Source organism: Ictidomys tridecemlineatus, chromosome 15 (assembly GCF_052094955.1).
Source record: "Ictidomys tridecemlineatus isolate mIctTri1 chromosome 15, mIctTri1.hap1, whole genome shotgun sequence".
NCBI lineage: Eukaryota > Metazoa > Chordata > Mammalia > Rodentia > Sciuridae > Ictidomys > Ictidomys tridecemlineatus.
Window position 1 is genome coordinate 49,319,497 of NC_135491.1, and position 22,098 is coordinate 49,341,594.

The 22,098-nt window shown below is 38.9% G+C and overlaps 1 protein-coding gene across 2 annotated transcripts in view; it reads right to left on the reverse strand.

Annotated features, from left to right (window-relative positions):
- Window positions 1-369: 369 nt before the first annotated feature.
- Sf3b3 (splicing factor 3b subunit 3) overlaps window positions 370-22,098 on the reverse strand; it is a 47,897-nt gene continuing 26,168 nt past the window's right edge. For both annotated transcript variants that reach the window (XM_005318407.5, XM_013365927.4), the window contains exons 12-26: window positions 20,810-20,961; window positions 19,948-20,103; window positions 18,918-19,073; window positions 18,152-18,295; window positions 14,489-14,611; window positions 13,575-13,729; window positions 7,591-7,765; window positions 6,749-6,954; window positions 6,495-6,651; window positions 5,451-5,576; window positions 4,381-4,593; window positions 3,709-3,807; window positions 2,333-2,476; window positions 1,626-1,730; window positions 370-1,304 (exon numbers count right to left, since the gene is read on the reverse strand). In XM_005318407.5, coding sequence (XP_005318464.1) covers window positions 1,164-1,304; window positions 1,626-1,730; window positions 2,333-2,476; window positions 3,709-3,807; window positions 4,381-4,593; window positions 5,451-5,576; window positions 6,495-6,651; window positions 6,749-6,954; window positions 7,591-7,765; window positions 13,575-13,729; window positions 14,489-14,611; window positions 18,152-18,295; window positions 18,918-19,073; window positions 19,948-20,103; window positions 20,810-20,961 — 2,252 coding nt within the window. In that variant the 3' untranslated portion in view covers window positions 370-1,163. The remainder of the gene's footprint in view (window positions 1,305-1,625; window positions 1,731-2,332; window positions 2,477-3,708; window positions 3,808-4,380; window positions 4,594-5,450; window positions 5,577-6,494; window positions 6,652-6,748; window positions 6,955-7,590; window positions 7,766-13,574; window positions 13,730-14,488; window positions 14,612-18,151; window positions 18,296-18,917; window positions 19,074-19,947; window positions 20,104-20,809; window positions 20,962-22,098) is intronic.

A 22,098-nucleotide genomic window follows, 5' to 3' on the forward strand; every position in this document is an offset into this window, starting at 1 on the left:
TTATGTAAACAATGTTTTACTTCATGACATTCTGAAAGCCAGTGAGCTGAGGTTTCTTCGGGTTCAATGCTCAGAAGGATTGCCTGAAAGATTAGGGCTTCCCACATAGGCAGGCGGAGGAATTTCCAACTGGGGGACTGGAACATTTCTGAAACGGGGCCACTTCTGGCTGATGGGCTCTCAGTGATCCTTCCTTTTATTCCCAAGGCCCTCTGAAATCTACCAAAGATGTGCACTGTAGACAGCCCACCCCATCCCATCCCACCCCATGTGCTTTAGGGTGCAATGCACAGGTCCCAAGGGAAGGCTAGTATTGGGATCATCTATTTTCGTTGACCCTTCATAGTAGTCAAGGACTTTCTCAAGAAGTGAAGGAAGCTTTGTTTAATGAGACTGCCCAGATGGGAGCCATGCTAAATCCAATCATTCTAAGACTTCAAGAGTACAAGAGAGTTTAGACTGGGAAAAGACATCAACCACCACTCCTCAGTATCCAATGGGAACAGTGGGTAGACATCCACCTGCATAGCAAAGAATCAGAAAAACTAAAAGAAATCACAGGGGAGCCTGTGACAGGAGGCCACAGGTTATCAGAAATCCAGATAGAAACCTGAAAGGAAGGAGTGGACTCAGTTTTTGCTCCAATTCACACTCAAACCTCCCACCTAAATTCTCATTCATAGAAAAAGAAACACAGATGCCAGCCACCTTAAAAACTAGGTTTGCATTTCTGGGCAGGTTCCAAGTGACAGAATTTAGGAGTCATATTGTATCCAACCTGGCCCCATCTTAACTTATCTTCCTCCCTCCCACAAATAACATTGTACAAAACTGTATTTACAGGAAAACAAGTTAAAAATTAAGGGTGTGTACAAAAGTAGAAGAGAGCCAAATATCAATGCAGAGATGGTTTCAGGAATAGAGCATCGGGTTGGGACAATGTATCATGTGCTGGGCAGGGAGAAGTGAGTGAATCTGTGCCAATTTTAGGGGGAACCAGTCATTCCAAGGGAAGAGTTGAGGGGAGAGAGCTATTGGCTTTAATATTACAGCCTTAAATATCCAGTCACCTTTCTCCTGCCATATAGCAGAAGACAGGTGGTAATGATGGTAGTAAGGGTCAAAAACAGTGTCTCTGGCAAGCCCACAGGTACAGCAAGGGCTCAGAAGGCATAACGGGTCCGGATATCCTCAAGCTTCTTGGACACCTCAGGTGGGGTTCGGTCCAGTTCTTCAGAGACATTCTTTTGCTTATTGGGCTCCATGGAGTTGAACTGCTCACAGAGGTCTCCATCAATCACATTCTGAGACATGCAAGATTAAGAGAAAGAAAAAGGTTTGATACTCAAAGAAAAAGGCATATGCTAAAGCAGCAGCTGCAGAGAGAGCTTTTTCTTCTCCCCCAGATACCTGAGTAGCTGGAGTTCAGACTGACAAAACCCAGTACAGCTTCTTCTCTGGCTATGGCCTGCCCTGTGAGAAGAGGGCTCAGAATTTATCACTAACCATGAATCTCCATCATTGCCTCCTCTATCAATCCACTCACTCACTGCTCCACTCAGGACTACTCTTTTAAGAAGCAGAAGCCCAGAGAAAAGACCAGGTGAATAGGTTGAGAAACCTACCTTAACAGGGAAATAATAGGAACGAAAGCTAAGGTGGTCCCGCCCACAAAGCGGGGGATGCTCAGACCTCAGGTGCATTTCTACGTGTTGGAAGAAGTCATGGTCCTGGTGGAAGAAACAAAGAATCTGTCACTGAGAAAAAAAAATGATTTCAACTGCTAGTCTAATAGTTTCCACAAGCACAATGAACAAATGAGCCACTGATTTTTACCATCTGAACAGACAGTAAACATCTCACCACTCTTCTGATGGTCACAGGTTTTTCTGTTATAACAAGAGAGCTAAAGTCCAAAACAGACCTCATTGTATTTGTAATACAAGAGACACTGTCATTTGCTAACAGTGGCCTGTGAAGTCAGATTCCTGGCTAGAATGACATAAACCAAACTTAGCCAATTCCATAAGACAATGAGTCCCCCAAAGGACAACATTCCATCATTTCTAGTCTGTAGAAGTCCATTTCTGGGGCTTTAGCCTGAGAATAACCTATACCCAAATCAGAATTAGTATTATATAAATTAAATAATTTTGCTCAGGGGGTAAAAATTCAGGATTCCTATTCTCCCAGGCACTTGTAACTGTAACCTTATACAATTTCTAGTCACTCCTAATTACAAATAAGGATACATAAATGGACTTTCCCTCTTAGGAAGATTCAACACTAGAAAGGCCAAGTCCGAGGCCAAAACCATGTGGGGGAATCTCACCTCATGGGATGTGAATGGGACAAGGATGCCAATTCCACCTGACAAGGTGGTATAGACAAGTGATTCTGAACCTCCAGGGATCAACGTAGTCTTCTGTAATGACAGCACTGTCTCCCCAACATGGTAGTTCATGATCACCTCTGCCTGTAAGTCAAAAACAAACTAGTAATTATATGTGCTCTCTGGAGCCTGTTCTGGCTTCCTGTGGGCAAGCAGTGCCTCCAGGAACATTTAACCACCTTTTTCTGGGTCAGAACTAGAGATTACACCCAGGGATGCCCTACTACTAAAATCCCCAGCCCTTTCCATTTTAAAATTCTGAAACAGACTCTTGCTAAGTTGTTTAAACCTGCAATCCTTAGTTGGCCTTAAACTTGAAATCTTCCTGCCTTATTCTCCCAGAGTTAGCTGAGATTCCAATTACGCCACTCTACCTAGCACATTTCATTATCTTTTAAAATTGAAAAATTGCCAAATGCAATGGCACCTGCCTGTAATATCAGCGACCTGGAGGCTAAAGCAGGAGGATCAAAGTTCAAGACCAACCTGAGCAACTTAGTGAGGCCCCAAGTAACTTAGTGAGACCCTGTCTCAAAATTTAAAAAAAAAGAAGAAAGTTTAAAAATATAGTTCAGTGGCTAAGCACCCCTGGTTTAGTCGCCAGTACCAAAACTAGTTAATTAATTAATTTAATCCAAAAATTACTGAAATCTAAAAACACTTTTTTACATTCCTTCATTATTTTAAACCTTGGTGCCTCAAAACATACTGAGGTTAGATAATTTCTCGTAAACAATCATCGTGTACAAACCTTTTGGTTAAATTATCAAGTTTACAATTAAAAAAAAAGAAGGGGCTAGGGTTGTGGCTTAGCAGTAGAGCACTCACTTTGCATGTGTAAGACCCTGGGTTCGATTCTCAACACCACAAAAAAATATAAATAAGTGAAATAAAAGTATTGTGTCCAACTACAACTAAAAAAAAAAAAAAAAGAAAACCACATAAAAATTATAAACAACAGCTATCATTAGGTTGTTCTCTAAAACAGATCTGTCTTTAAAAAGTCCAGAGATTCTCTATCAAAGTATATGCCTATAGAAGATGAGCAAAGTTCAAGACCCAGAGAAGAGGTGGCTAATACTGGGAATGAACCTTATGTCCACATTTTTCAAGAACCTCACTGTTCTCCAAATAGATTTTTACTGATTGACAGAATGTCTCAGAAAAATTCCTATTTTAAACTCATAAAGAACATGCAAGAGAACATTCAGCAGTCAGGTGCATTGTGGATAATCCAATCAAGACTCTTTCTTCAGTGTGGGCAAGAGGGAAGGTAGTGATCTTATCTTTCACTTGGGCCCTTTGTACAATCTTACCTTTTGTGAGGCCCCATTGAGCAAGCCCCGGTCCCACAGGGCTTTGTTTCCTGTGGGATCCTCATCCACTTCATCATTGGTGTTAGGTGGGAGCCTCACCTATAAGGAAGTGACACAAATCATAGGGATGGGACCTGAACCTGCTCCCCTGGATCAAAAAGCAATATGCTTGCCTGGGTCCTTTTAAGCAAGAAACTACCTAGGAAAACTATCTAGACAGATGCCGGAGCCCAAATATCCTATACCTGCTCTGGGGAGCTGTGTCTGAGGTGTAAGAAATCCAAGAGAACCAAGCTTTAAGCAAGGTTCAGCACAAAAAGAACAAAACTAGACCACAGATTACAGACAAAAGAAGTCAGGCCTGGGCAAGCTAAGATTCTACCAAAAGGTAAAAACAAATATTATCCATTAGTTCAAACAAAACCTATCGATATTAAATTACATTCTATGGAAAGGAAGGAGGTGACCATGGGGTTTGGAGTGGATGTCAAAAGACTGGTAAGAAGATCAGAAAGATTTTTGTTTTTTAGAATTTGCCTTAGCAGGACTGAATCTTATACCCATGTTTACTTCCCGTATTAGAGATCATAATCCTGGCTCTTTGGCTTTACCAACACCACAAACCAAACTCTTTCCTACACATCACAGTAACCAAAGTAAATAACAACTCACCACACAAATGTTACCAAACTTGTCTGCTCCAGCCACAGTGTCATAGTCTAGGAGGCTAGCTGTAGTGACCCACCGGGGGTAGGTGTCATCAGCAAAAATGATGAGCTGGTTCTCATTACGCTTGTAGCGAACCCAGATGAAACTTTCTTGGACATCTGACACAATTACTCTATGTCCAATAGTCTGGATTCCAGATATATAATTGGCAATATGCTGGGGGGAAAAAAAAACAAGATCAGAAATGAATTCTGGAATTCGAACCTACAGAAAATTGAGGCTGGGGTTGTGGCTCAGAGATAAAATGCTTGCCTAGCTATGTGAGAGGCACTGGGTTCAATCCTCAGCACCACATAAAAATAAATATATTGTGTCCACCTATAATTAAAAAATAAATATTTTTTAAAATATATTTTTAGTTGTTGATGGACCTTTATTTTATTTGCTTGTTTATATGCGGTGCTGGGAATCGAACGCAGTGCCTCACACGTATGAGGCAAGCACTCTATTGCTGAGCCACAACTCCAGCCCCAAAAATAATTAAAAAAAAAAAAAAAAAAAAGAACCTACAGAAAAATCCAGCTTTCTCTGACTAGAACATACACATACATAGGGTATGCGGAAAAGCACACATCAAAAGAATAGCAGTCAGCGATAAATGCCTAGAAGGTAGGGAAAAGAACGAGTCTTTTTTTTTTTTTTTTGGTTGTAGATGGACACAATACCTTTGTTTTATTTATTTTTTATGTGGTACTGAAGATCAAACTTAGTGCCTTACACATATGCTAGGCAGGCGCTCTACCACTGAGCCACAACCCCAGCCCAATAATAGTGAAAATACATGTCTAAATTCCTTATAAGAAATAAGAATAAAAAGCTGGTTCTTGGTTTGAATGAGATCATCTACTTCTGCCCCTCTCAAGACTTAAGAAGTCTAATTCTGAGGGTGGAATAGGGGGAATATAATATGGTTCTAATAAAGTCACATGACTTCAAGAATCTGTGTCCATTACCACAACAATGCTCCCTCTTGCCTCATAGCTAGGTCCTAGCCTCCACACCAGAATATTTACCTTATTCTCACATTTTCGGAGTAACTTCTTTTTCCCCAGGTCATAGACTCGCAAAAGCTTCCCCACACCAATCAACACCCTCCCTTGAAAAGGAGCAATGGCAGCAGGGACTTCTTCCACTGGAGTCTTTTGAGAAAAAAACAGATCATACACCTGTCAGAACACACAGCCACAAGCTAGTTTCACCCCTTCAACCCAGAACTGCCTGCTTCTATGGGCACCTGTCAGGAAGATAGACAGCAAGTGACTCTATGTATCTTTGCTCATAAGAGAAATAAACCATGTATGCAGGAGTCTCCATGAAACAGCATCTTTGGGTAAACAGATCCTATACAATGCATTTCACCTAGCAAGTGGCTCAATGCCACAAATGTGAAGTCTGGTGCCTAATGAGTGCTGTCCTTAGCCTATGCTAGGTTTAACTGTCACCATGAAATTTAACAGTTAAGTTTCAACATCTGAGAAGTGACTGAGGGTTATGGAGGGATAGAAAAGGAATGCTAGTGAAAAGTGACAGTTATAAGAGAGACAGTAAGTTTAACAAAGAATGGTCTGTGAAGTGATTAACTCCAAGAAGACACTCCTCATGGTAGGACTGAGGGAGTAATTTATCACTTATATTTTAAGACATGTCTATACAGTTCAGAGGCATTAACTATATTTATACTGTTATGCAACTATCACCACATCATCTCCAGTTTTTTTATCCTCCCAAACAGAAACTCTGTTTCTATTAAATGGTAACTTCCCAGAATTTTAATTGTTTAAAACTGCAAAATTTTGGTCACGAACTGCTGTTTGCTGAGTGAGACAGTAAACAAGGAGGTGATTCAGTGTGCATCTATCTTCCCACTGTGGGTGGTTAGCACCTAGGCTTCTTCTTGGAGCTAGGCACTGGTGCATCACTAAAGCATGACCTCAGCATTATCTCTGTGCTGCCAAGAGATGGATTAGAATCAATGAGCTGATCCCCAAAAGATATGACTCATAAGTTCAGCAAAAATGGAGAACCTAAGAGTCAGGATATCACTGGCTGATTCGTACCTTGTGCAAAAACTCCAGTTTTTCCCCATTGTTCACAAGCTTGTAAGTATAGACAAAGCCTCCTGCCACAGATCGAGGGTTGAGTATCAGATCCTTAGCCACACCCACCAGCACATACCAATCTTCACCAGTGTTGGAGAACCTACACACAGCCACACTATAAAAAGAGAAAGAAGCAAGAGTCAGGTATTAGTCAAAACCCAAAGAATTCTGGTACCTGCCTAACAAATCCTGAACTTTCCTAAGCTCCTTACCTAAAAGCTGCCTCATTCTGTTCCAGCTGGACAAGATCCAGGGTGTTTCCCTGAATAGGATTCATCACCCGGATCACAGAAGCCCATTGCCCATTGCCAGCCTTGGGAGCTCCAAAAATGGATTCAGGGAGGTTTTCATTGAGGAATGCTGCTGCCATTTCTGCAGCTAGCTCCCGTTCATCCTCTCCTGCTGCTTCCACCATTTCCTAAATCCAAAAAGAAAAGAGTCAGTGTGTTCAGAGGTGAGAAGTGGGTAAGCAGCAAGAACATTAAAGGGGAAGCTTAACACATAAAATAGCAAAGACTGTTGTTATCTAAAACCTGGATTTCCCAAAGTAAAGATTCAAGGGTAAGTATGCACTGATGAGAGGAAGTACAAAGATCACTACCTGGATCACTACCACCAAGTTAAATTTGAGAAGAAAATGCCAAAAGAATATACCAGTTGTAGCAAATATTAGTGGTCTGAGAAATGTGAAAATGAAAACCTCCATTTTTATATCTAGATTACTTCATATCCCTTGCTAAGACTATTAATCTCCTCTCTTTCAGGCTAGATCCAGTTCTACATGGTTATGATTATTTGGTTTTTGCTAGGAAATGGTTTCTGGAAAGAGGTGGTATTGTGGGGAAATCTGAAAGCTGTTTCCTCTGGGTTCAAATCCAGGAAACACTTAACACAACCTATTTTGGAAGTTCAAGGACTGAAGAACTCTTCCTTAGTGGAAGCGGAATCCTGAATAACCCAGGTTAGTATTTTAATACTCAGCCACAAGACTGACTTTCCTATAAAAGTACCCAGGCACGCCTTTAAACTGAACCACGGAAGTCAGACACATCACCTCTGCCATCTGCTGCTTTCTCTGAGCTTTTGTAGCCTCAGTATAGGCATTGTGGTCTGTCTCAATAATGATAAGGTTGTTACTCTCAGGGTGGATGACAAATTTCCTGGGTGTGTACTGAAGTGGAAAGGCTACTTGATTGAAGACAGCACCAAGCTTCTCCAATGCCAAAATCCTAAGACGAAAAGCAAAGGATTAACAGGCCATTCACTCAGGACCTAGAAACTGATGCTGAAATGGACCATGATCAGTGATAGTAAACACAATCCCTGAAGCTTTAATGTTGTCATTACACAATACAAAAAGACAGTAAGCTAGAAGATTCCACACAGTGAATAAGGAAATCCAGAAGGGCCATCCCCTTCAGCAATTTTACACTGATTTTGGTATCTACCATTGAAACACATGTTATGATTATCAAAGATATTTATCACTCCAGTGATAATGTGATAGTGAAAGGCAGAATCTCTTCTTTTACTGACAAATCCAGAAATAAGGAGCACTAAAATTCTAAATTTATTGTAAAGCACTGTAATTACCTGACATGGTATTAGGCTGATCATGTTTTTTTTTTTTTGAAAATTTTTAATTGTAGATGGACACATACCTTTATTTTATTTATTTAAAATATTTATTTTTTAATTGTATTTGGACGCAATACCTTTATTATATTTATTTTTATGTGGTGCTGAGGATTGAACCCAGGGCCTCACACATGCTATACGAGTGCTCTACCGTTGAGCCACAACCCCAGCTCCTATTTATTTATTTTTGTGTGGTGCTGAGGTTCGAACCCAGTGCTTCACATGTGCTAGGCAAGCGCTCTATCACTGAGCTATAACCCCAGCCCTCTGGATCATGTTTTTAAAAATAGATGGTACTATTCTGAATGAAAATCAGTCATAGCTTTAAAAAACTCATGGACAATCCAAGAGATAGCAAGTAAGGGAATACAAACTTCTGTCCAACAGGACATAGAAACGCAAATCCAAGCCAAACTATGTGTAAAAACAAGGAGAAAGTAGGCACTCTTAAAAAATAGTAACTAGATTTCTAATGATGTACTTTTAGTCACAGTTTAAATATTTTCTGCATTAAAACATAAAAACCTACAAAGGATAAAATAGAAGATTATAGTAGATATGAAATGCCAAATAAAATTCTAGTAGATGAAAAGAGGTACAGAGTTAAACTACAAATTGACTGAGCCCTCAAACCTGAGAAAGGTTTAAGAATTAGAAAGACAAGGATCTCAGAAGATCTTAGACGATATGGCACAGGGAGTAGTTTTCTAAAATGTCAAGTGAGGCCTGGGGATATGGCTCAAGCGGTAGCGCGCTCGCCTGGCATGCGTGCGGCCCGGGTTCGATCCTCAGCACCACATACAAATAGGTTGTGTCCGCCAAAAACTGAAAAATAAATGTTAAAATTCTCTCTCTCTTTAAAAAAAAATTAAAAAAAAAAAAATAAATGTCAAGTGAACAAAACCTTTGATCCAGTAACTCTACTTCTAAGAATGATATAACACTCTAGCAATAAAACAATATGGAAGTCATATAATATTTACATTGATTTCCAAGATGTACTATAAAATGAGAAAAACATGGTGTGAATAGTGGATGTAGTAAGCTCTCGACGAAAGCAAGAGAAAAAAAGAACACATACACATATTCATTAGGATATGCTTAAAACTCCGGTATGAAGACAACACACAAGAACCAGTAATTCAGTTGTCTGAGAGAGGACTAACTAACCACATGCCTGGAAAGAAGACATCCATTTTTCAAATGATGAAGCTGGGGACAGTGGCACATGCCAGTAATTCCAGCTGAGGCTGAGGCAGAAGGATCACATGTTAAAGGCCAGCCTGGGTAACTAAGTTAAGATTCAGTCTCAATATAAAATTGAAGGGGCTGGCGATGGAGCTCAGTGATAGAACACTTGCCTAGCATGTGTTAGGCTCTGGAATTATTGTGAATAAATAAATAAATAGGGCTGGGAATGTAGCTCAGAGATAGAGCACCCCTGGATTTAATCCCCAGAAACACACACACACACACATCCCCAAAGCAAAAACTAACAATACCTCCCCTCCAAGCTAGGGCCTTCAGAGTCATCTAAAACTTCACTCAAATCTTTTTCTTTCCATTTCTTCACTGAGTCTCTCTATGAGGGCTAAAAATAATGGTACTGCTATCTATATACTTAGGGTAATTCAACGATGTATAGAACTGCTAATTCTCAAGAAGGTAAGCAGTGTTTAAAGGTTATATACCTTTTGTAAAAGGTTTTCATAGAAATGAGAATGGGTACTCTATAACTGGCATTCTTTCTAAACTCAATTACCCATTTGATTATATACCCTCTCCCTCACATATACACCGGGACTATCCTGCGTGCCATAACTATAAGCTAAAGTCCACTAGATGATGCGGTGAACATATTATAAGACTTGCCTCTAGGGAATTCACATCTCGATCAGTCACCAGTACACCAGAAATCAAACGGTAACTAAAAATCAAAAGCCAAAAGACTTTTTATTTTTGGCTAGATGTGGTGACACACGCATGCCTGTAAACCCAGAGGTTCAGGAGGCTGAGACAGACAAAGTTCAAGGCCAGCCTAATAAAAACAAGAGATTATGTTTTACATGTAAACAGAAATACACACATACATACACAGACACCCACCCCCAAATAAATCCTCCAAAACTCTGAGGAAGAGCCAGTATCAAGCAGGATCTGGTCATATAATTGAAGAATTATCCAGAATGCAGCAGAATCAGAGATAGAATATGAAAGGGGATGGGGCCTGAAAGACAAAGAAGGACAGAATGAGAAGATTTCAAACATCTAATCTGAATTCCAAAAGAACAGAAATGAGAAAATTAAAACTTTTCAGGTAAAACAAAACAAACAAAAAACCAACAGAGAGAAAAAATATAAGCCAATCTAGATAAAGTCCCTAAGAACTACAGAAAACATCAAAAAACAATAACAACAGACCACATTCGGTCTGACCATAGTCCTAAAATTCAACAATGAAAGATAGCAGAAAACTCTCCCAAAGTGCTAAGACAGCCAACCCAGAAGCACAGAGCATAAAACAAAATAAAAACATTTGCTTATTCACATTAATATTGATAGTATTTCTACTCTGTGTACACCCAAGTTCTCTGAGTAGTTCCTTTATTTGTGGAGAAACAAATTCAAGTATTTCACAAATATCTAATTATAAAATGAACCATATAAATATCAAAAATTATCATTCTATCAAGAAAAAAATTAAGTATGCCATAAAGAAAACAAAACAAAAAATCACAATTTTTGATCCCATTGTTCTCATTTTCCTGTGATCTAACTCACAACTATAGAGCACAGACTCTAAGCAGAAAGGAAACCTGTCCTCAAAAAGACACATACAAAACTAAGACCACAGATGTTCTCATGCTATATTGCTTCTTGGAAAATACAAAGTTACCTAGCATTTGTCTAAGAGGAGGCATGAGCTATTGGTGATAACCAATACTTTGGGTAGTTTTCAGATACACTTTTAAACAATTATTTTAAAAATAATTAGCCTTCAGTGTTACAAAGGACACCATCAAGAAAATGAAAGAAAACTCCAGAGAATAGGAAAAAACACTCAAATCATGTATTTGATAGGAGTCTTATATCTAAAATATATATAAAGAACTCACAATTTGCTTTGGTTTGGATGTTGAATGTCCCCCTGGTTCTAGGGTGGTGCTTTTGGGAAGTGGTAGAATCTTTAGGAGGTAGAACCTGGTAGATCTTTAGGTCACTAGGTTGTGAACCAGAAGGGGATTATGAGACCCTGGACTCTTCCTTGCTCTTTTTTCCTTCCAGGCTTACAATGTAAGCAGTTTTGCTCTGCCACATGATTCCACAACAATATGCTACCTCACCACAAGCCCAAATCAATGGGGCCAACCAATTACAGACTAGAACTTATAAAACTGTGAGCCAAAATAAACCTTTTCTAAGTTGATTATCTTATGTGTTTTGTTATAGTAACAGAAAACTAACACAATTTAATAATAAAAGGACAACAACCCAATTTAAAAAATGGCCAATAGACATTAAGAAAAATAGCCAAAAAACATGAAAATATACTTGCTATTAGTCATCAGAAACATACAAATATAAATCATGATACACTTCACACTCAGCAAGATGGCTAGACTCCAAAGTCATAATGCAAGTGTGTGTTTGCAAGAATATGGAGAAATTGGAACCCGCATACCTTGGCTAGTAGAAATGTAAAATAGTTCAGCCACTTTGAAAAGCCATCTGAAAGTTTCTCAAAAAGTTTTTAAAAAAGTTTTCATATTACCTATCAATTCTACTTTTGTATTTCAGAGAAAAATAAAAACCTATGTCCACAAAAAAATTCATATGTGAATGTTTATAGCAGTGGTCTTCTCTTAAAGAAGTTAAGGGAAGTGGGGGGGACAGTTCCTGTTAGGAGAAAGTCTGGAGATTATCTAAATCTAGAGCAATTTAGGAGTTAGGGGCTACAGATGAGACCCAGGTGGAACCATGACAGGCAGAGACATAAAGGAGAAGTATTCAAGGGCAAGTGCAGAGATTTAAAATAAATAAATAATAATAGGGAATGTATGAAAGAATGCAGAAAGATTAAGTCTGCTGGAAAAGGTATATAAAAATGCCAAAAGTTAAGACAGTAGCTACCAATAAATCCTAAAAGCTGTTGCAAAAGAGCAAGTTCACTTAAAGAGTAACAGTTTTATCTTTTATCAAGAGGGCTACACTAGTTTCATTGTGAACAACCAAGAGTAATAATCAGGACATGAACAACTTCAATGTCTTAAAAACTTATAGCTGGATGCAGTGGTATACACTTGTAATCCCAGGTACAGAGGAAGCCAAAGCAGGAGAATCACAACCTCAGCAACTTGGCAAGACCTTGTCTTAAAATAAAAATATAAAGAGCTGGAAATGTAGCTCTGTGGTACAGAGTCCCTGAGTTCCCGGGGGCGGGGGCAGGGGGAGCTTAAAAAAATAAAAATTAAAACCCCGAGAAAGTCAAATTGACCAGGTTATTTTCTATCTTAATAAGAATACAATATATTTGACTCATAAAAGTCAATGCTGTTGGGCTGGGGTTGTAGCTCATTGGTAGAGTGCTTGCCTAGCACCCCTGAGGCACTGGGTTTGATCCTAGCACACTAAAAAACAAAACAAAACAAACTTAATCAACAAAATAAAGGTATTGTGTCTATCTACAACTAAAAAAAAAGTCAATGCTGTAAGAACAATAGCTTCCAAATAGCTTGCAAAAGGCCTAAATAACTTACACTGAATTCAAACTTTCAGATGTAATACTGCAAATGACAAGACTCCAAGATAATTATCAATAATTGGACCCTGCTGGGGTTGTGGCTTAGTGGTAGAGTGCTTCCCAAGCATGTGAGACATTGGGTTCGATCCTCAGCACCACATAAAAACAAAGAAAGAAGAAATAAATAAAGAAAGAAAGTCTAAAAAAAAAATTAAACTAATCCAATGCATTGCCTGTCCCTTTTGCTGGAAAACAAAAATCTTAATCTGAAGACTGGACAGTAGCGCTAAGTATTATAACTTGACCCTGAAAGTTTAAACAGAAGCTAAAACTCTCAACATTGAAACTTGGCTTCTAGGTACTTAAATTCTGAGCCAAAAGAAGGTTTCACTTGCAACTCACGGTGAAGAGCTGGCTCTCTTCCATCCCTCCACAACCTCCTCCAACACCAGCAAAAAGGCTTTCTGCTTTATAGTCACTGGGCTATAAACCAGTGCAGAGCAATTGCCTAGCACATGTGAGACACTGTGTTCAATCCTCAGCACCACATAAAAATAAATAAATAAATAAAAGTATTGGGTCCATCTGCAATTTAAAACAACAACAACAACAACAACAAAAATGCTTTCTGCTGGCCTCCAAACCTGGAACGCACTCACCTCAGGGTATTGGTGGAGATGGCCACAATGCCCTCAGGACACTGTTCAGAGGCAAAACCAGATGCAAATTCCAGGGTCTCATAAGACAGGGGAGTGAGATGAAAGCGAGACTGGTAAGAATAGCTTAACCAAGACCGACTTGACATGGCCAATACCTGAGGAGAGAAAAACACTTTCACTTTGAGCTTGGGAAAAATTCACACATGGTAAGCTGACCAAATATCTTAACCTAAATTTCAGCCCACAGAATATTGAGACCTAAAAGGAAATTTTTTAAAAAGGAAGTAGTAATGATAAATATGATAAATCCATGGGCTACCAGCTGCATGACCTAAGCTAATTATTACTACATCTCACTGAGCCTGTTTTCATAGGAATAGGAATACTATTATAGTTTAATTCTTAACAGTGTTGGGATTGAACCCAGAGCCTCACCCATGCAAGGCAAGCACTCTTCCACTGAGCTACATCCCCAGCCCCAGCTGTAAGAATAAAATAACATTTAAGAACTGGCAGAGCTTCAGCAAACTACTACTCTTAACTACAAAGGATACATTTTCCAATCTCTTTAACATTAGGTAGTAAATCATGATACTATGAGCCTGGGGTAAATTAGACAATTCATGGCTAATGGTGACCTGGGTGGGAGGTTTCCAACTATCCCCAGCCCAAGGGCAAAAGGGATCAATATTCCAATTTCCCTAAAACCAGATTATGCCACAGTGCCATGGAATCCCTGTTAGGAAGTTCTAGGTTAAGGGACCCAAGAATTTTTACATCAATTTTTACATCTAATCAAGATAGAACTGATATCATATCAATTATATACTGGTGAATTAGTGAAAGAGGGATTTTTTTCAGCTGGTGTCACTAATAACATCTGTATACGCTGCCTGCCCCACTTTATTACTTACTGCCTCCTGGCCTTGCATCCGGACTCGGAAGAGTTTCACAGGACGGGAACCCAGGTACCTAGTGCGAGTATCAGACAGGTCCCCAGTGACAGGGTCTAGGACAGTTCTCAGCAGCACACCATTCTAATCAAAAGAAGAGGAGTGGGTGAGCCTACTTACAATGTAAGCTTATCAGATATGACGAGGAAATCTCCCTCTTAGCTACTTTCAGAGCAGACAAAAGGAAAATGGCTTAGTGGTTTAAAAAAAAAAAAACAAAAAAACCTAAGCATCATTCATTCATTCTTTCAATAAATCACTAATTCAAATAGTTAAACATCTACTAAATGAAAATATACTTATTCTTCACTATATACCCTGTACTCTTTTTTTAAAATCATGAATGTTAAAATCTCTTTTATAATTTTAAAATAGATCCAGAGTTTAAAAATCCCAGGCCCACGGAGTATGGTCTTTATACACCATTTTCTCTAAAATGAACAAGGTTCCTAAAAGAAATGATTCAAGACTGGGGCAAGAATGTTCCAGATGCATGTGGGACATCTTATTGTGCAAGAAGGCAAAACAGTGGGGTCATGTTAAAAGAACAAAGGAAAAAACTTCAAAGGGGAACTTCCAGTTGTCTAAAATTAGACAATTTAACAACAAAACGATAGCATAGTTTGAAGAACAAATATACAAAACCCCACAAAATCATGTTACTTTAAAAAGGAAAAACCAGAATACCCACTTCATCAGTCCCCTCTGGAGACAGACTGTTATGGCCCTAACTCCTTAACTCTGGATACAAATGAACAAAGAGAAAAAATTAAGTACTGATCTTTTCCTGCATACACTACATTTAGGATAAGCAAATGAATCTCATTTTGTCTTTAGAGAAGAATTCCATCCAATTAAATAAAGAAAGAAATTAGAAAATCATTTTCCAAACCCCCAATGAAATAATCAATCTAGGCAATATGTATCAATAACTATTAAGTTTAAAAGCTAAAGGGAAGCTTTAAAACATAATACAAACATTTCAACATCAATAGAATTGGGACAACTAGACATTCCTGTATCTAATGTGATGCAATAGGAAATAAATAGCACCATCGCTGAACTATTCTTATCACCTCAAATTAAATCTGAATTAAACAAATATTGTGATCTGTACTAGCCAGTCCTACAGCCATTAAACATCAAAAGTGTGGCCACTCAGAACTGATATACGCTGTTAAGTTTTAAGTATCAAATACCAGAGTGCTTGCCTCCCATGCACAAGGCCATGGGTTCAATCCCTAGCACCACAAAAACAAAAATAAAAACAAACAAAAAACAAACTAAAAAGGACTGGATATGTGGCTTACTGGTTAATTGCCATTACCTCTAAATTAAATCCCCAATTAAAAAAAAAAAAGTATCAAATACCAGATTTCAAAAGACTTAGATCAGGGATTGGGGTTGTGGCTTGGCGCTGGGTTTGATCCTTAGCACCACATAAAAATAAATAAAGGTTATAAAAAAAAAAAAAGTAAATTCTACAAGAAAAATTATCTGGTCTCTTAAAACAAAGAATGGGAGTGGGACAGTTATTGTGAGACTTTAAAAGACAGGAAACAGCTGGGTGTGGTGGCCTGTCTGTAATCCCAGAAACTTGGGAGGCTGAGGTAGGAGGATCATGAGTTCAAAGCTAGCCTCAGCAATTTAGCACAGCCCTAACAACTTAGTGTGACCCTCTCAAAACAAAAAAATTTAAAAGGTCGGGGTGCTAGGGTTGTGGTTCAGTGGCAAAGTGCCCCTTGATGTAATCCCAGGTACTGAAAAAAAAAAAAAAGACAGAAAGGAAATGCAAATTATGAACTGTTCTATTGAAATCTTGAGTAGATCCAATTATATGGCCACTCTTTTATGGCAAAAACTATAACACAGACAAAGTATCACATGACGGTAAGGAATACAAGATTTTTGCTGGGTGTGAGAATATTAGTGCTTTAAGAAAACATCTGTTAAAGGTACTTTCATCAAGTATTTGAAAATGAAAAATGACTCATCTTGGATTTGCTTTAAAATACTCCAGGAAAAAGAGGGAAAGGAGGCATATTACACTAGTCTAAGTTCTGTTTATGCTTGAAAACTTCTAAAAAAAAAAAAAAAAAAGTAAATTTAAGGGGCTGGGATTGTGGCTCATCAATACAGTGCTCGCCTAGCATGTGTGAGATACTGGGTTTGATCCTCAGCACCACAAATAAAATAAAGGTACTGTGTCCAACAATAGCTTAAATTTTTTTTTTTTTTAAGTAAATTGAAAAAGCAAAAATACGGGCTGGGGCTCAGCATAGAGTACTCACCTAACACATGCAAGGACCTAGGGGTTCAAACCTTAGCACCATATATAAATAAATAAAATAAAGGTATTATGTCCAACTACCACTAAAAAATAAATATTTAAAAAAAAAAAAAAAAAAGCAAAAATATGCTCTGTGCAGTAGTGTAGTAAACCTGTAATACAAGCGGCTCGGGAGGCCAAGGCAGGAGGACTGCAAGCTTGAGGCCAGCCTTAGTAAAAGCAAGGTGCTAAGCAACTCAGAGAAATCCTGTCTCTAAATAAAATACAAAATAGGGTTGAGGATGTGGCTCAGTGCCCGAGTTCAATCTCTGGTATTAAAAAAAAAAAAAAAAGGCAAAAATATCTAGGTTAAATTAATGTGTTCATGTAAATAATAGTTAAGGAAAATAAAAAGTACACAATCAAGAGCCCCAACACTCTCGTATCCTTAGGTTCCTACTTTTAATATGACATGAAGAGCTTAGATCCTTTGACAACAAGGAACATGTAGGGATCCTTTATCGAGAGAGAAGTCAATTAGGAACTCTAAGGTATTGATTTCAAAAAGCTGAATATTGTGGGGACTGTATGTGACTCAAAGATCCCCCCCTGAAGTATGCTGCTATGATAATCAAGAGAAGCAGTAAGTACAGGGCTGGGGGTATAGTTCAGTGGTACAGAGCTTGCCTAGCATGCATGAGGCCTGGGTTCAATCCCTAGCACCACACACACACACAAAAAAAAAAAAAAAAGAGAGAAGCAGCAAATGTAGATTTTAGGGCCCAGGTATTCAGATTCCAACCAGAAGATTCTTTTTTTTTTTTTTTTTTTTTTTTTTTTTTTTTTTTTGAGAGAGAATTTTAACATTTATTTATTTTTTCTTAGTTCTCGGCGGACACGACATCTTTGTTGGTATGTGGTGCTGCTGAGGATCGAACCCGGGCCGCACGCATGCTAGGCGAGCGCGCTACCGCTTGAGCCACATCCCAGCCCCACCAGAAGATTCTTGAAATTGAGGGTGTCACTCACTGAGGGGTCCAGGGAGATGATTCTGACAGTATTGTCCACCAGTCCCACAGCCAGGAAGCGAGACCGCTGCTCTCCAGAGAGCACATTAGTCAGTTCTGACCCAGAACAGGGAAAGTAAGGTGTTTTTATCAAATGCAAAAATACTTTTTTCCAGGGCCGATATGTTCTAATCAAAGTGCTAAGAAAAGTAGAGCCCAGATCAACACTGTTCACTTCTCATAAGCTGGCATCTGAAATTCTGGGCATAAAAAATGCCTTTATTGGACAAAGGAGTGTGTAAAACCTACATAAGTCCTGACAACAACGTCAACCTCTGGATCTCTTACCTGCAGTCCAATGTTTAGGTAGAGGAAGCCAATAGAGCCCCTCTCACCCAGTTCGTCCTGCTTCTCGGTCCCACCCATTTCCACAATACACAAGGACTCAGGCTGAGCTGGGAGAGCTTGCATGCTCAGAGGTTGCAAACAGTCCTGGGGTTGGGGGTAGGGAGGACAGAAAAATCATTAAAAACAGGAAATGACCAATTTGGAAAAAAACATTCAGAAAAATCTAATGCTAGCATTGAAGGAAGAACCATCTTGTGGGCAGAGGAAACTCCAGGAATGAGAGGATAGTGCATTGTTAATTTTAACTAAATCTCAGAATAAGCTCTGAAAAATATTGTTTTTCTTCTTTTATCAAAACAGATAATGTAAGAGCAAATAAGTAATGGGTATCTCTCTGAAACTTATCTAAGACCTGGAAGTAAGTAAAATTCCTTCCATATATAGTCTTGGGGTTTTGGGGTTTTTAGTACAAAAGAGATTCAAGGATTAGCTAAAAGAAACAGTAGTTTCAGATCAACATTCTCAACCACAGCACAAGACTCCTAAAGTGTGTTGCTATGATAATCAAGAGAAGCAGCAGGTACAGGGCTAGGGGTATAGTTCAGTGGTATAGAGCTTGCCTAGCATGCATGAGGCCCTGGGTTCAATCCCCAGCACCACATACACCCCCACCCCCCCAAAAAAAGAATAGCAGCAAATATAGGTTTTAGGACCCAGGTGTTCAGATTCCAACCAGAAGATCCTTGAAATTGAGGGTGTCACTCACTGAGGGGTCCAGGGAGATGATTCTGACAGTATTGTCCACCAGTCCCACAGCCAGGAAGCGGGAACGCTGCTCTCCAGGGGGCACATTAGCCAGACTCATGCACACCACATCTGCTGACATCTCCTTCCGCTCAGTGTACTCATTCAGCTGTCCTGACTACATAAGGGAAAACATAGTGTGTTCAGAAACTACAGAGATGGGTCTAGATGCTCCAATTCACACCAAAATCCTCATCCAGGGAAGGAAGACAGGTGTTAGGTTTCTTTCTGGCTCTTCCCACTCCCCTTATATATTCAGTGACCAACAATTTCTCAACCTAAGAACCCAAGACAATATTTAACAAGCTAACAGCAAGCAAAATTAATGTGTCTGAGTAAGAAAAGAAACGAGAACTTTAACAACAAATTTAATGTGCCACCACAGTCCTCAGGAAACAGAAATATATAAAAATGTTTAAGCTGTTCATGAAAATACTTTGGGAGAAAGGGAATTCAAATATGATGATTAAAAACAAAAAAATCTCAGGGTGGGGATATAGCTCAGTTGACAGAGTGCTTGCCACGCACAAGGCCCTGGGTTCAATCCCCAGCACCACTAACTAACTAAATAAATAAATAAAAAGAAATCTCAATTTCTAACACAAAACAACAAAGAAATCTCAACCACACTAGAAACTCCTTAAGAGCAAGATAGTTTAGTATTGCCAAACAGATTTCCATACAGAAAAGAAAATTTCCCTAATGGATTAAGATGGTAGAAAACAAAGCTCTGCCAAATATTTGTTGGAAAAGTAGGTGTAAAATGCAGAGGGATCAAGTGTTTTACTCCTAGGAGGTAATCTTCCAACTTCAATGGAATTAAACATCAATTTCCTCCTTTTTTCTCCTTTGGAAAGGGTGAGATTGGTTTGTGGACAATTACATTCCCTCATTGTCTTTCTTGTGAATGCACTCTAGATGCCTGGATGACAATTCTCCACTTTACCTCTGGACCATATACTAAGTCCCACATGAATTGTAAAATAACATACGGGATCCATCTCAAAATAGACCAGCTCTCCTCCTGTCAGGGCAATCACCACTTGTCGCTGGTTCACTGCACACTTCACAATTGTTTTCTTTCCAGGGGTCTTCCATTCATTGACTCTCTTATCTGCTCGAATGTGCCGAATACCATCTGGATAAACCTGGAGTCAGGAAAGGAAGGAAACCTGACCTTAGTGATTTGACTCATCACTCAGAATGATCCCTAGACCTGTCAGATCTGTCATCCCTGGTAGATCTAGAGCCACTGCATTTGAGGCACCAACTGGAGTTAGTAAGTCCAGAGAAGGATAACTTTTTAAAGTTTATGTTTTGCAATGTCCACTTTGAAGAAGTTCAAAACTCATCAACAAAATAAGTATTAAAATCTTTAACAGCTGGGAAAAGTGGGGCATGCCTGTAATCTCACTAACTTGGGAGCCTGAGATAAGAAGACCGCAAATTCAAGGCAGTCTCAGCAAATCAGTGAGACCGTCTCAAAAAAAAGAAAAAGTAAAAATAAAGAAAAAAAAAAGTAGTGGGGAGATGATTGGGGATGTAGTTCAGTGGCAGAGTACCCCTGGATTCGTGTGAAAAAAAATAAATGAAAACTTTATAGAGATGGAGCTCTGAAGCAACTATAGAAATGGCAAAGAGGAATATTATGTTTCAAAATTCTCTAAGTGAATAGTTAAGTTGGTAAAAATCTGAAAAATCCAATTCTTGGTGTAGTTCTATATTTTTATAAAATAGCAAGCCCCTCCCTAAGGCTTTTGGTGGAGAGAGACCTGAATGCAGCTGCCTATATAGCACAACAAAGGCAAAGAAATGAGAAAACAAGCTAAGCAAGTAAGCTCTGAGAATTCTCACCTGTACCAAGGCATCATCTCCTAACAAGGAGCAGGACAAGGTTGGGGTGGTACCCAGGAACCCAGAGTCAGTCACTTCTTCTACAGTCTCTCCAATAGACAGTACAAGGGTGGCATTCACGAAAGACACAATGATGTAGGCATCAAACTCATCTGGAAAAAGAAAGAAAGGAGTTGGTCAGCTAAGAACTCCTCAGAATTAAAAAGTCAAATAATGACACATAAAAGTTTTAAGAATTCTTCCAAGGCATTTCTGTGTATGGTCAGCATAGACACAAAGCACAAAATGATCCAAAAGATAACTGAGCACCATAGAGGCTACATATAAATGCCTCAATGCGTTGAATACAAATATTTTCCTCAGCATCTTTGAAAATTAGTACTCTTGAGACATTTTCTAGAGAAATGAGAGAGGACAATGTAAGGGAATCAAAGGCATGAAGAAATCTTTACTACTACTACTAGTACTATTACTATATATGTCGAGCTAGAGCATGTTTTGACAGTTGCCAATAGCTAGAAGAAATATTCCTTAAAACTAGGAAAGATCCCTAACTTTTCCCAGAAGAAGCTATTGTAGGAATATAAGCTCTAATGAATGAAGCAGAGATTACTTAAACCTCCATGTGATTAAGTTATTCTAGGAATGGAAATTGAGAGAGTCCTAGTCCCATTGGGAATGATGTAAGAACACCAAATAACCAGGAAATGGGGGAGGGGATATGTTTATATTATCATTCTTTGACCCCTCTGGTTTTTCACTATTTAAAAATACAACCCAGTGATCATGACCAATCCTATTAGGGTTTGTTTTTCAAAATGAAATGTAGTTGGATAAACAAACACTAATGAGATTCTCAAGGAGGTCAGAGACCTGAAGTATACAGGCAACCCCAAAAGTTTTCTCTGCAGATTCCATAGTTAAAGGCCATCTACTTCCCATATTACAACATAAAACAGCTTCTGTGTCTCCCACATCCAACAATGTTTGGCATAAAACTTCATAAATGTTGAATAAAGGCACATCTTTTTTTAAAAGAAGAGTTGAGATTAGCAATCAGATGAACAAAGGACAGAACAAGACAAGGGACTAAACTTAAGAATGGCAGCTATGGGACCTTGTTTGCCTGAGCATTGTAAGAACTCAGTACCATTGGGCTGGCTGATTCCATGACACACTTATGGTTTTTGACTGCTCTAAGTTGAGTTTCAGATAAACTAAAGTTACTAGATTAGTTCAGCAGAATCAGCGTTCTTTATAGGAGGGGTCAGGTGAAGATACATCATTTA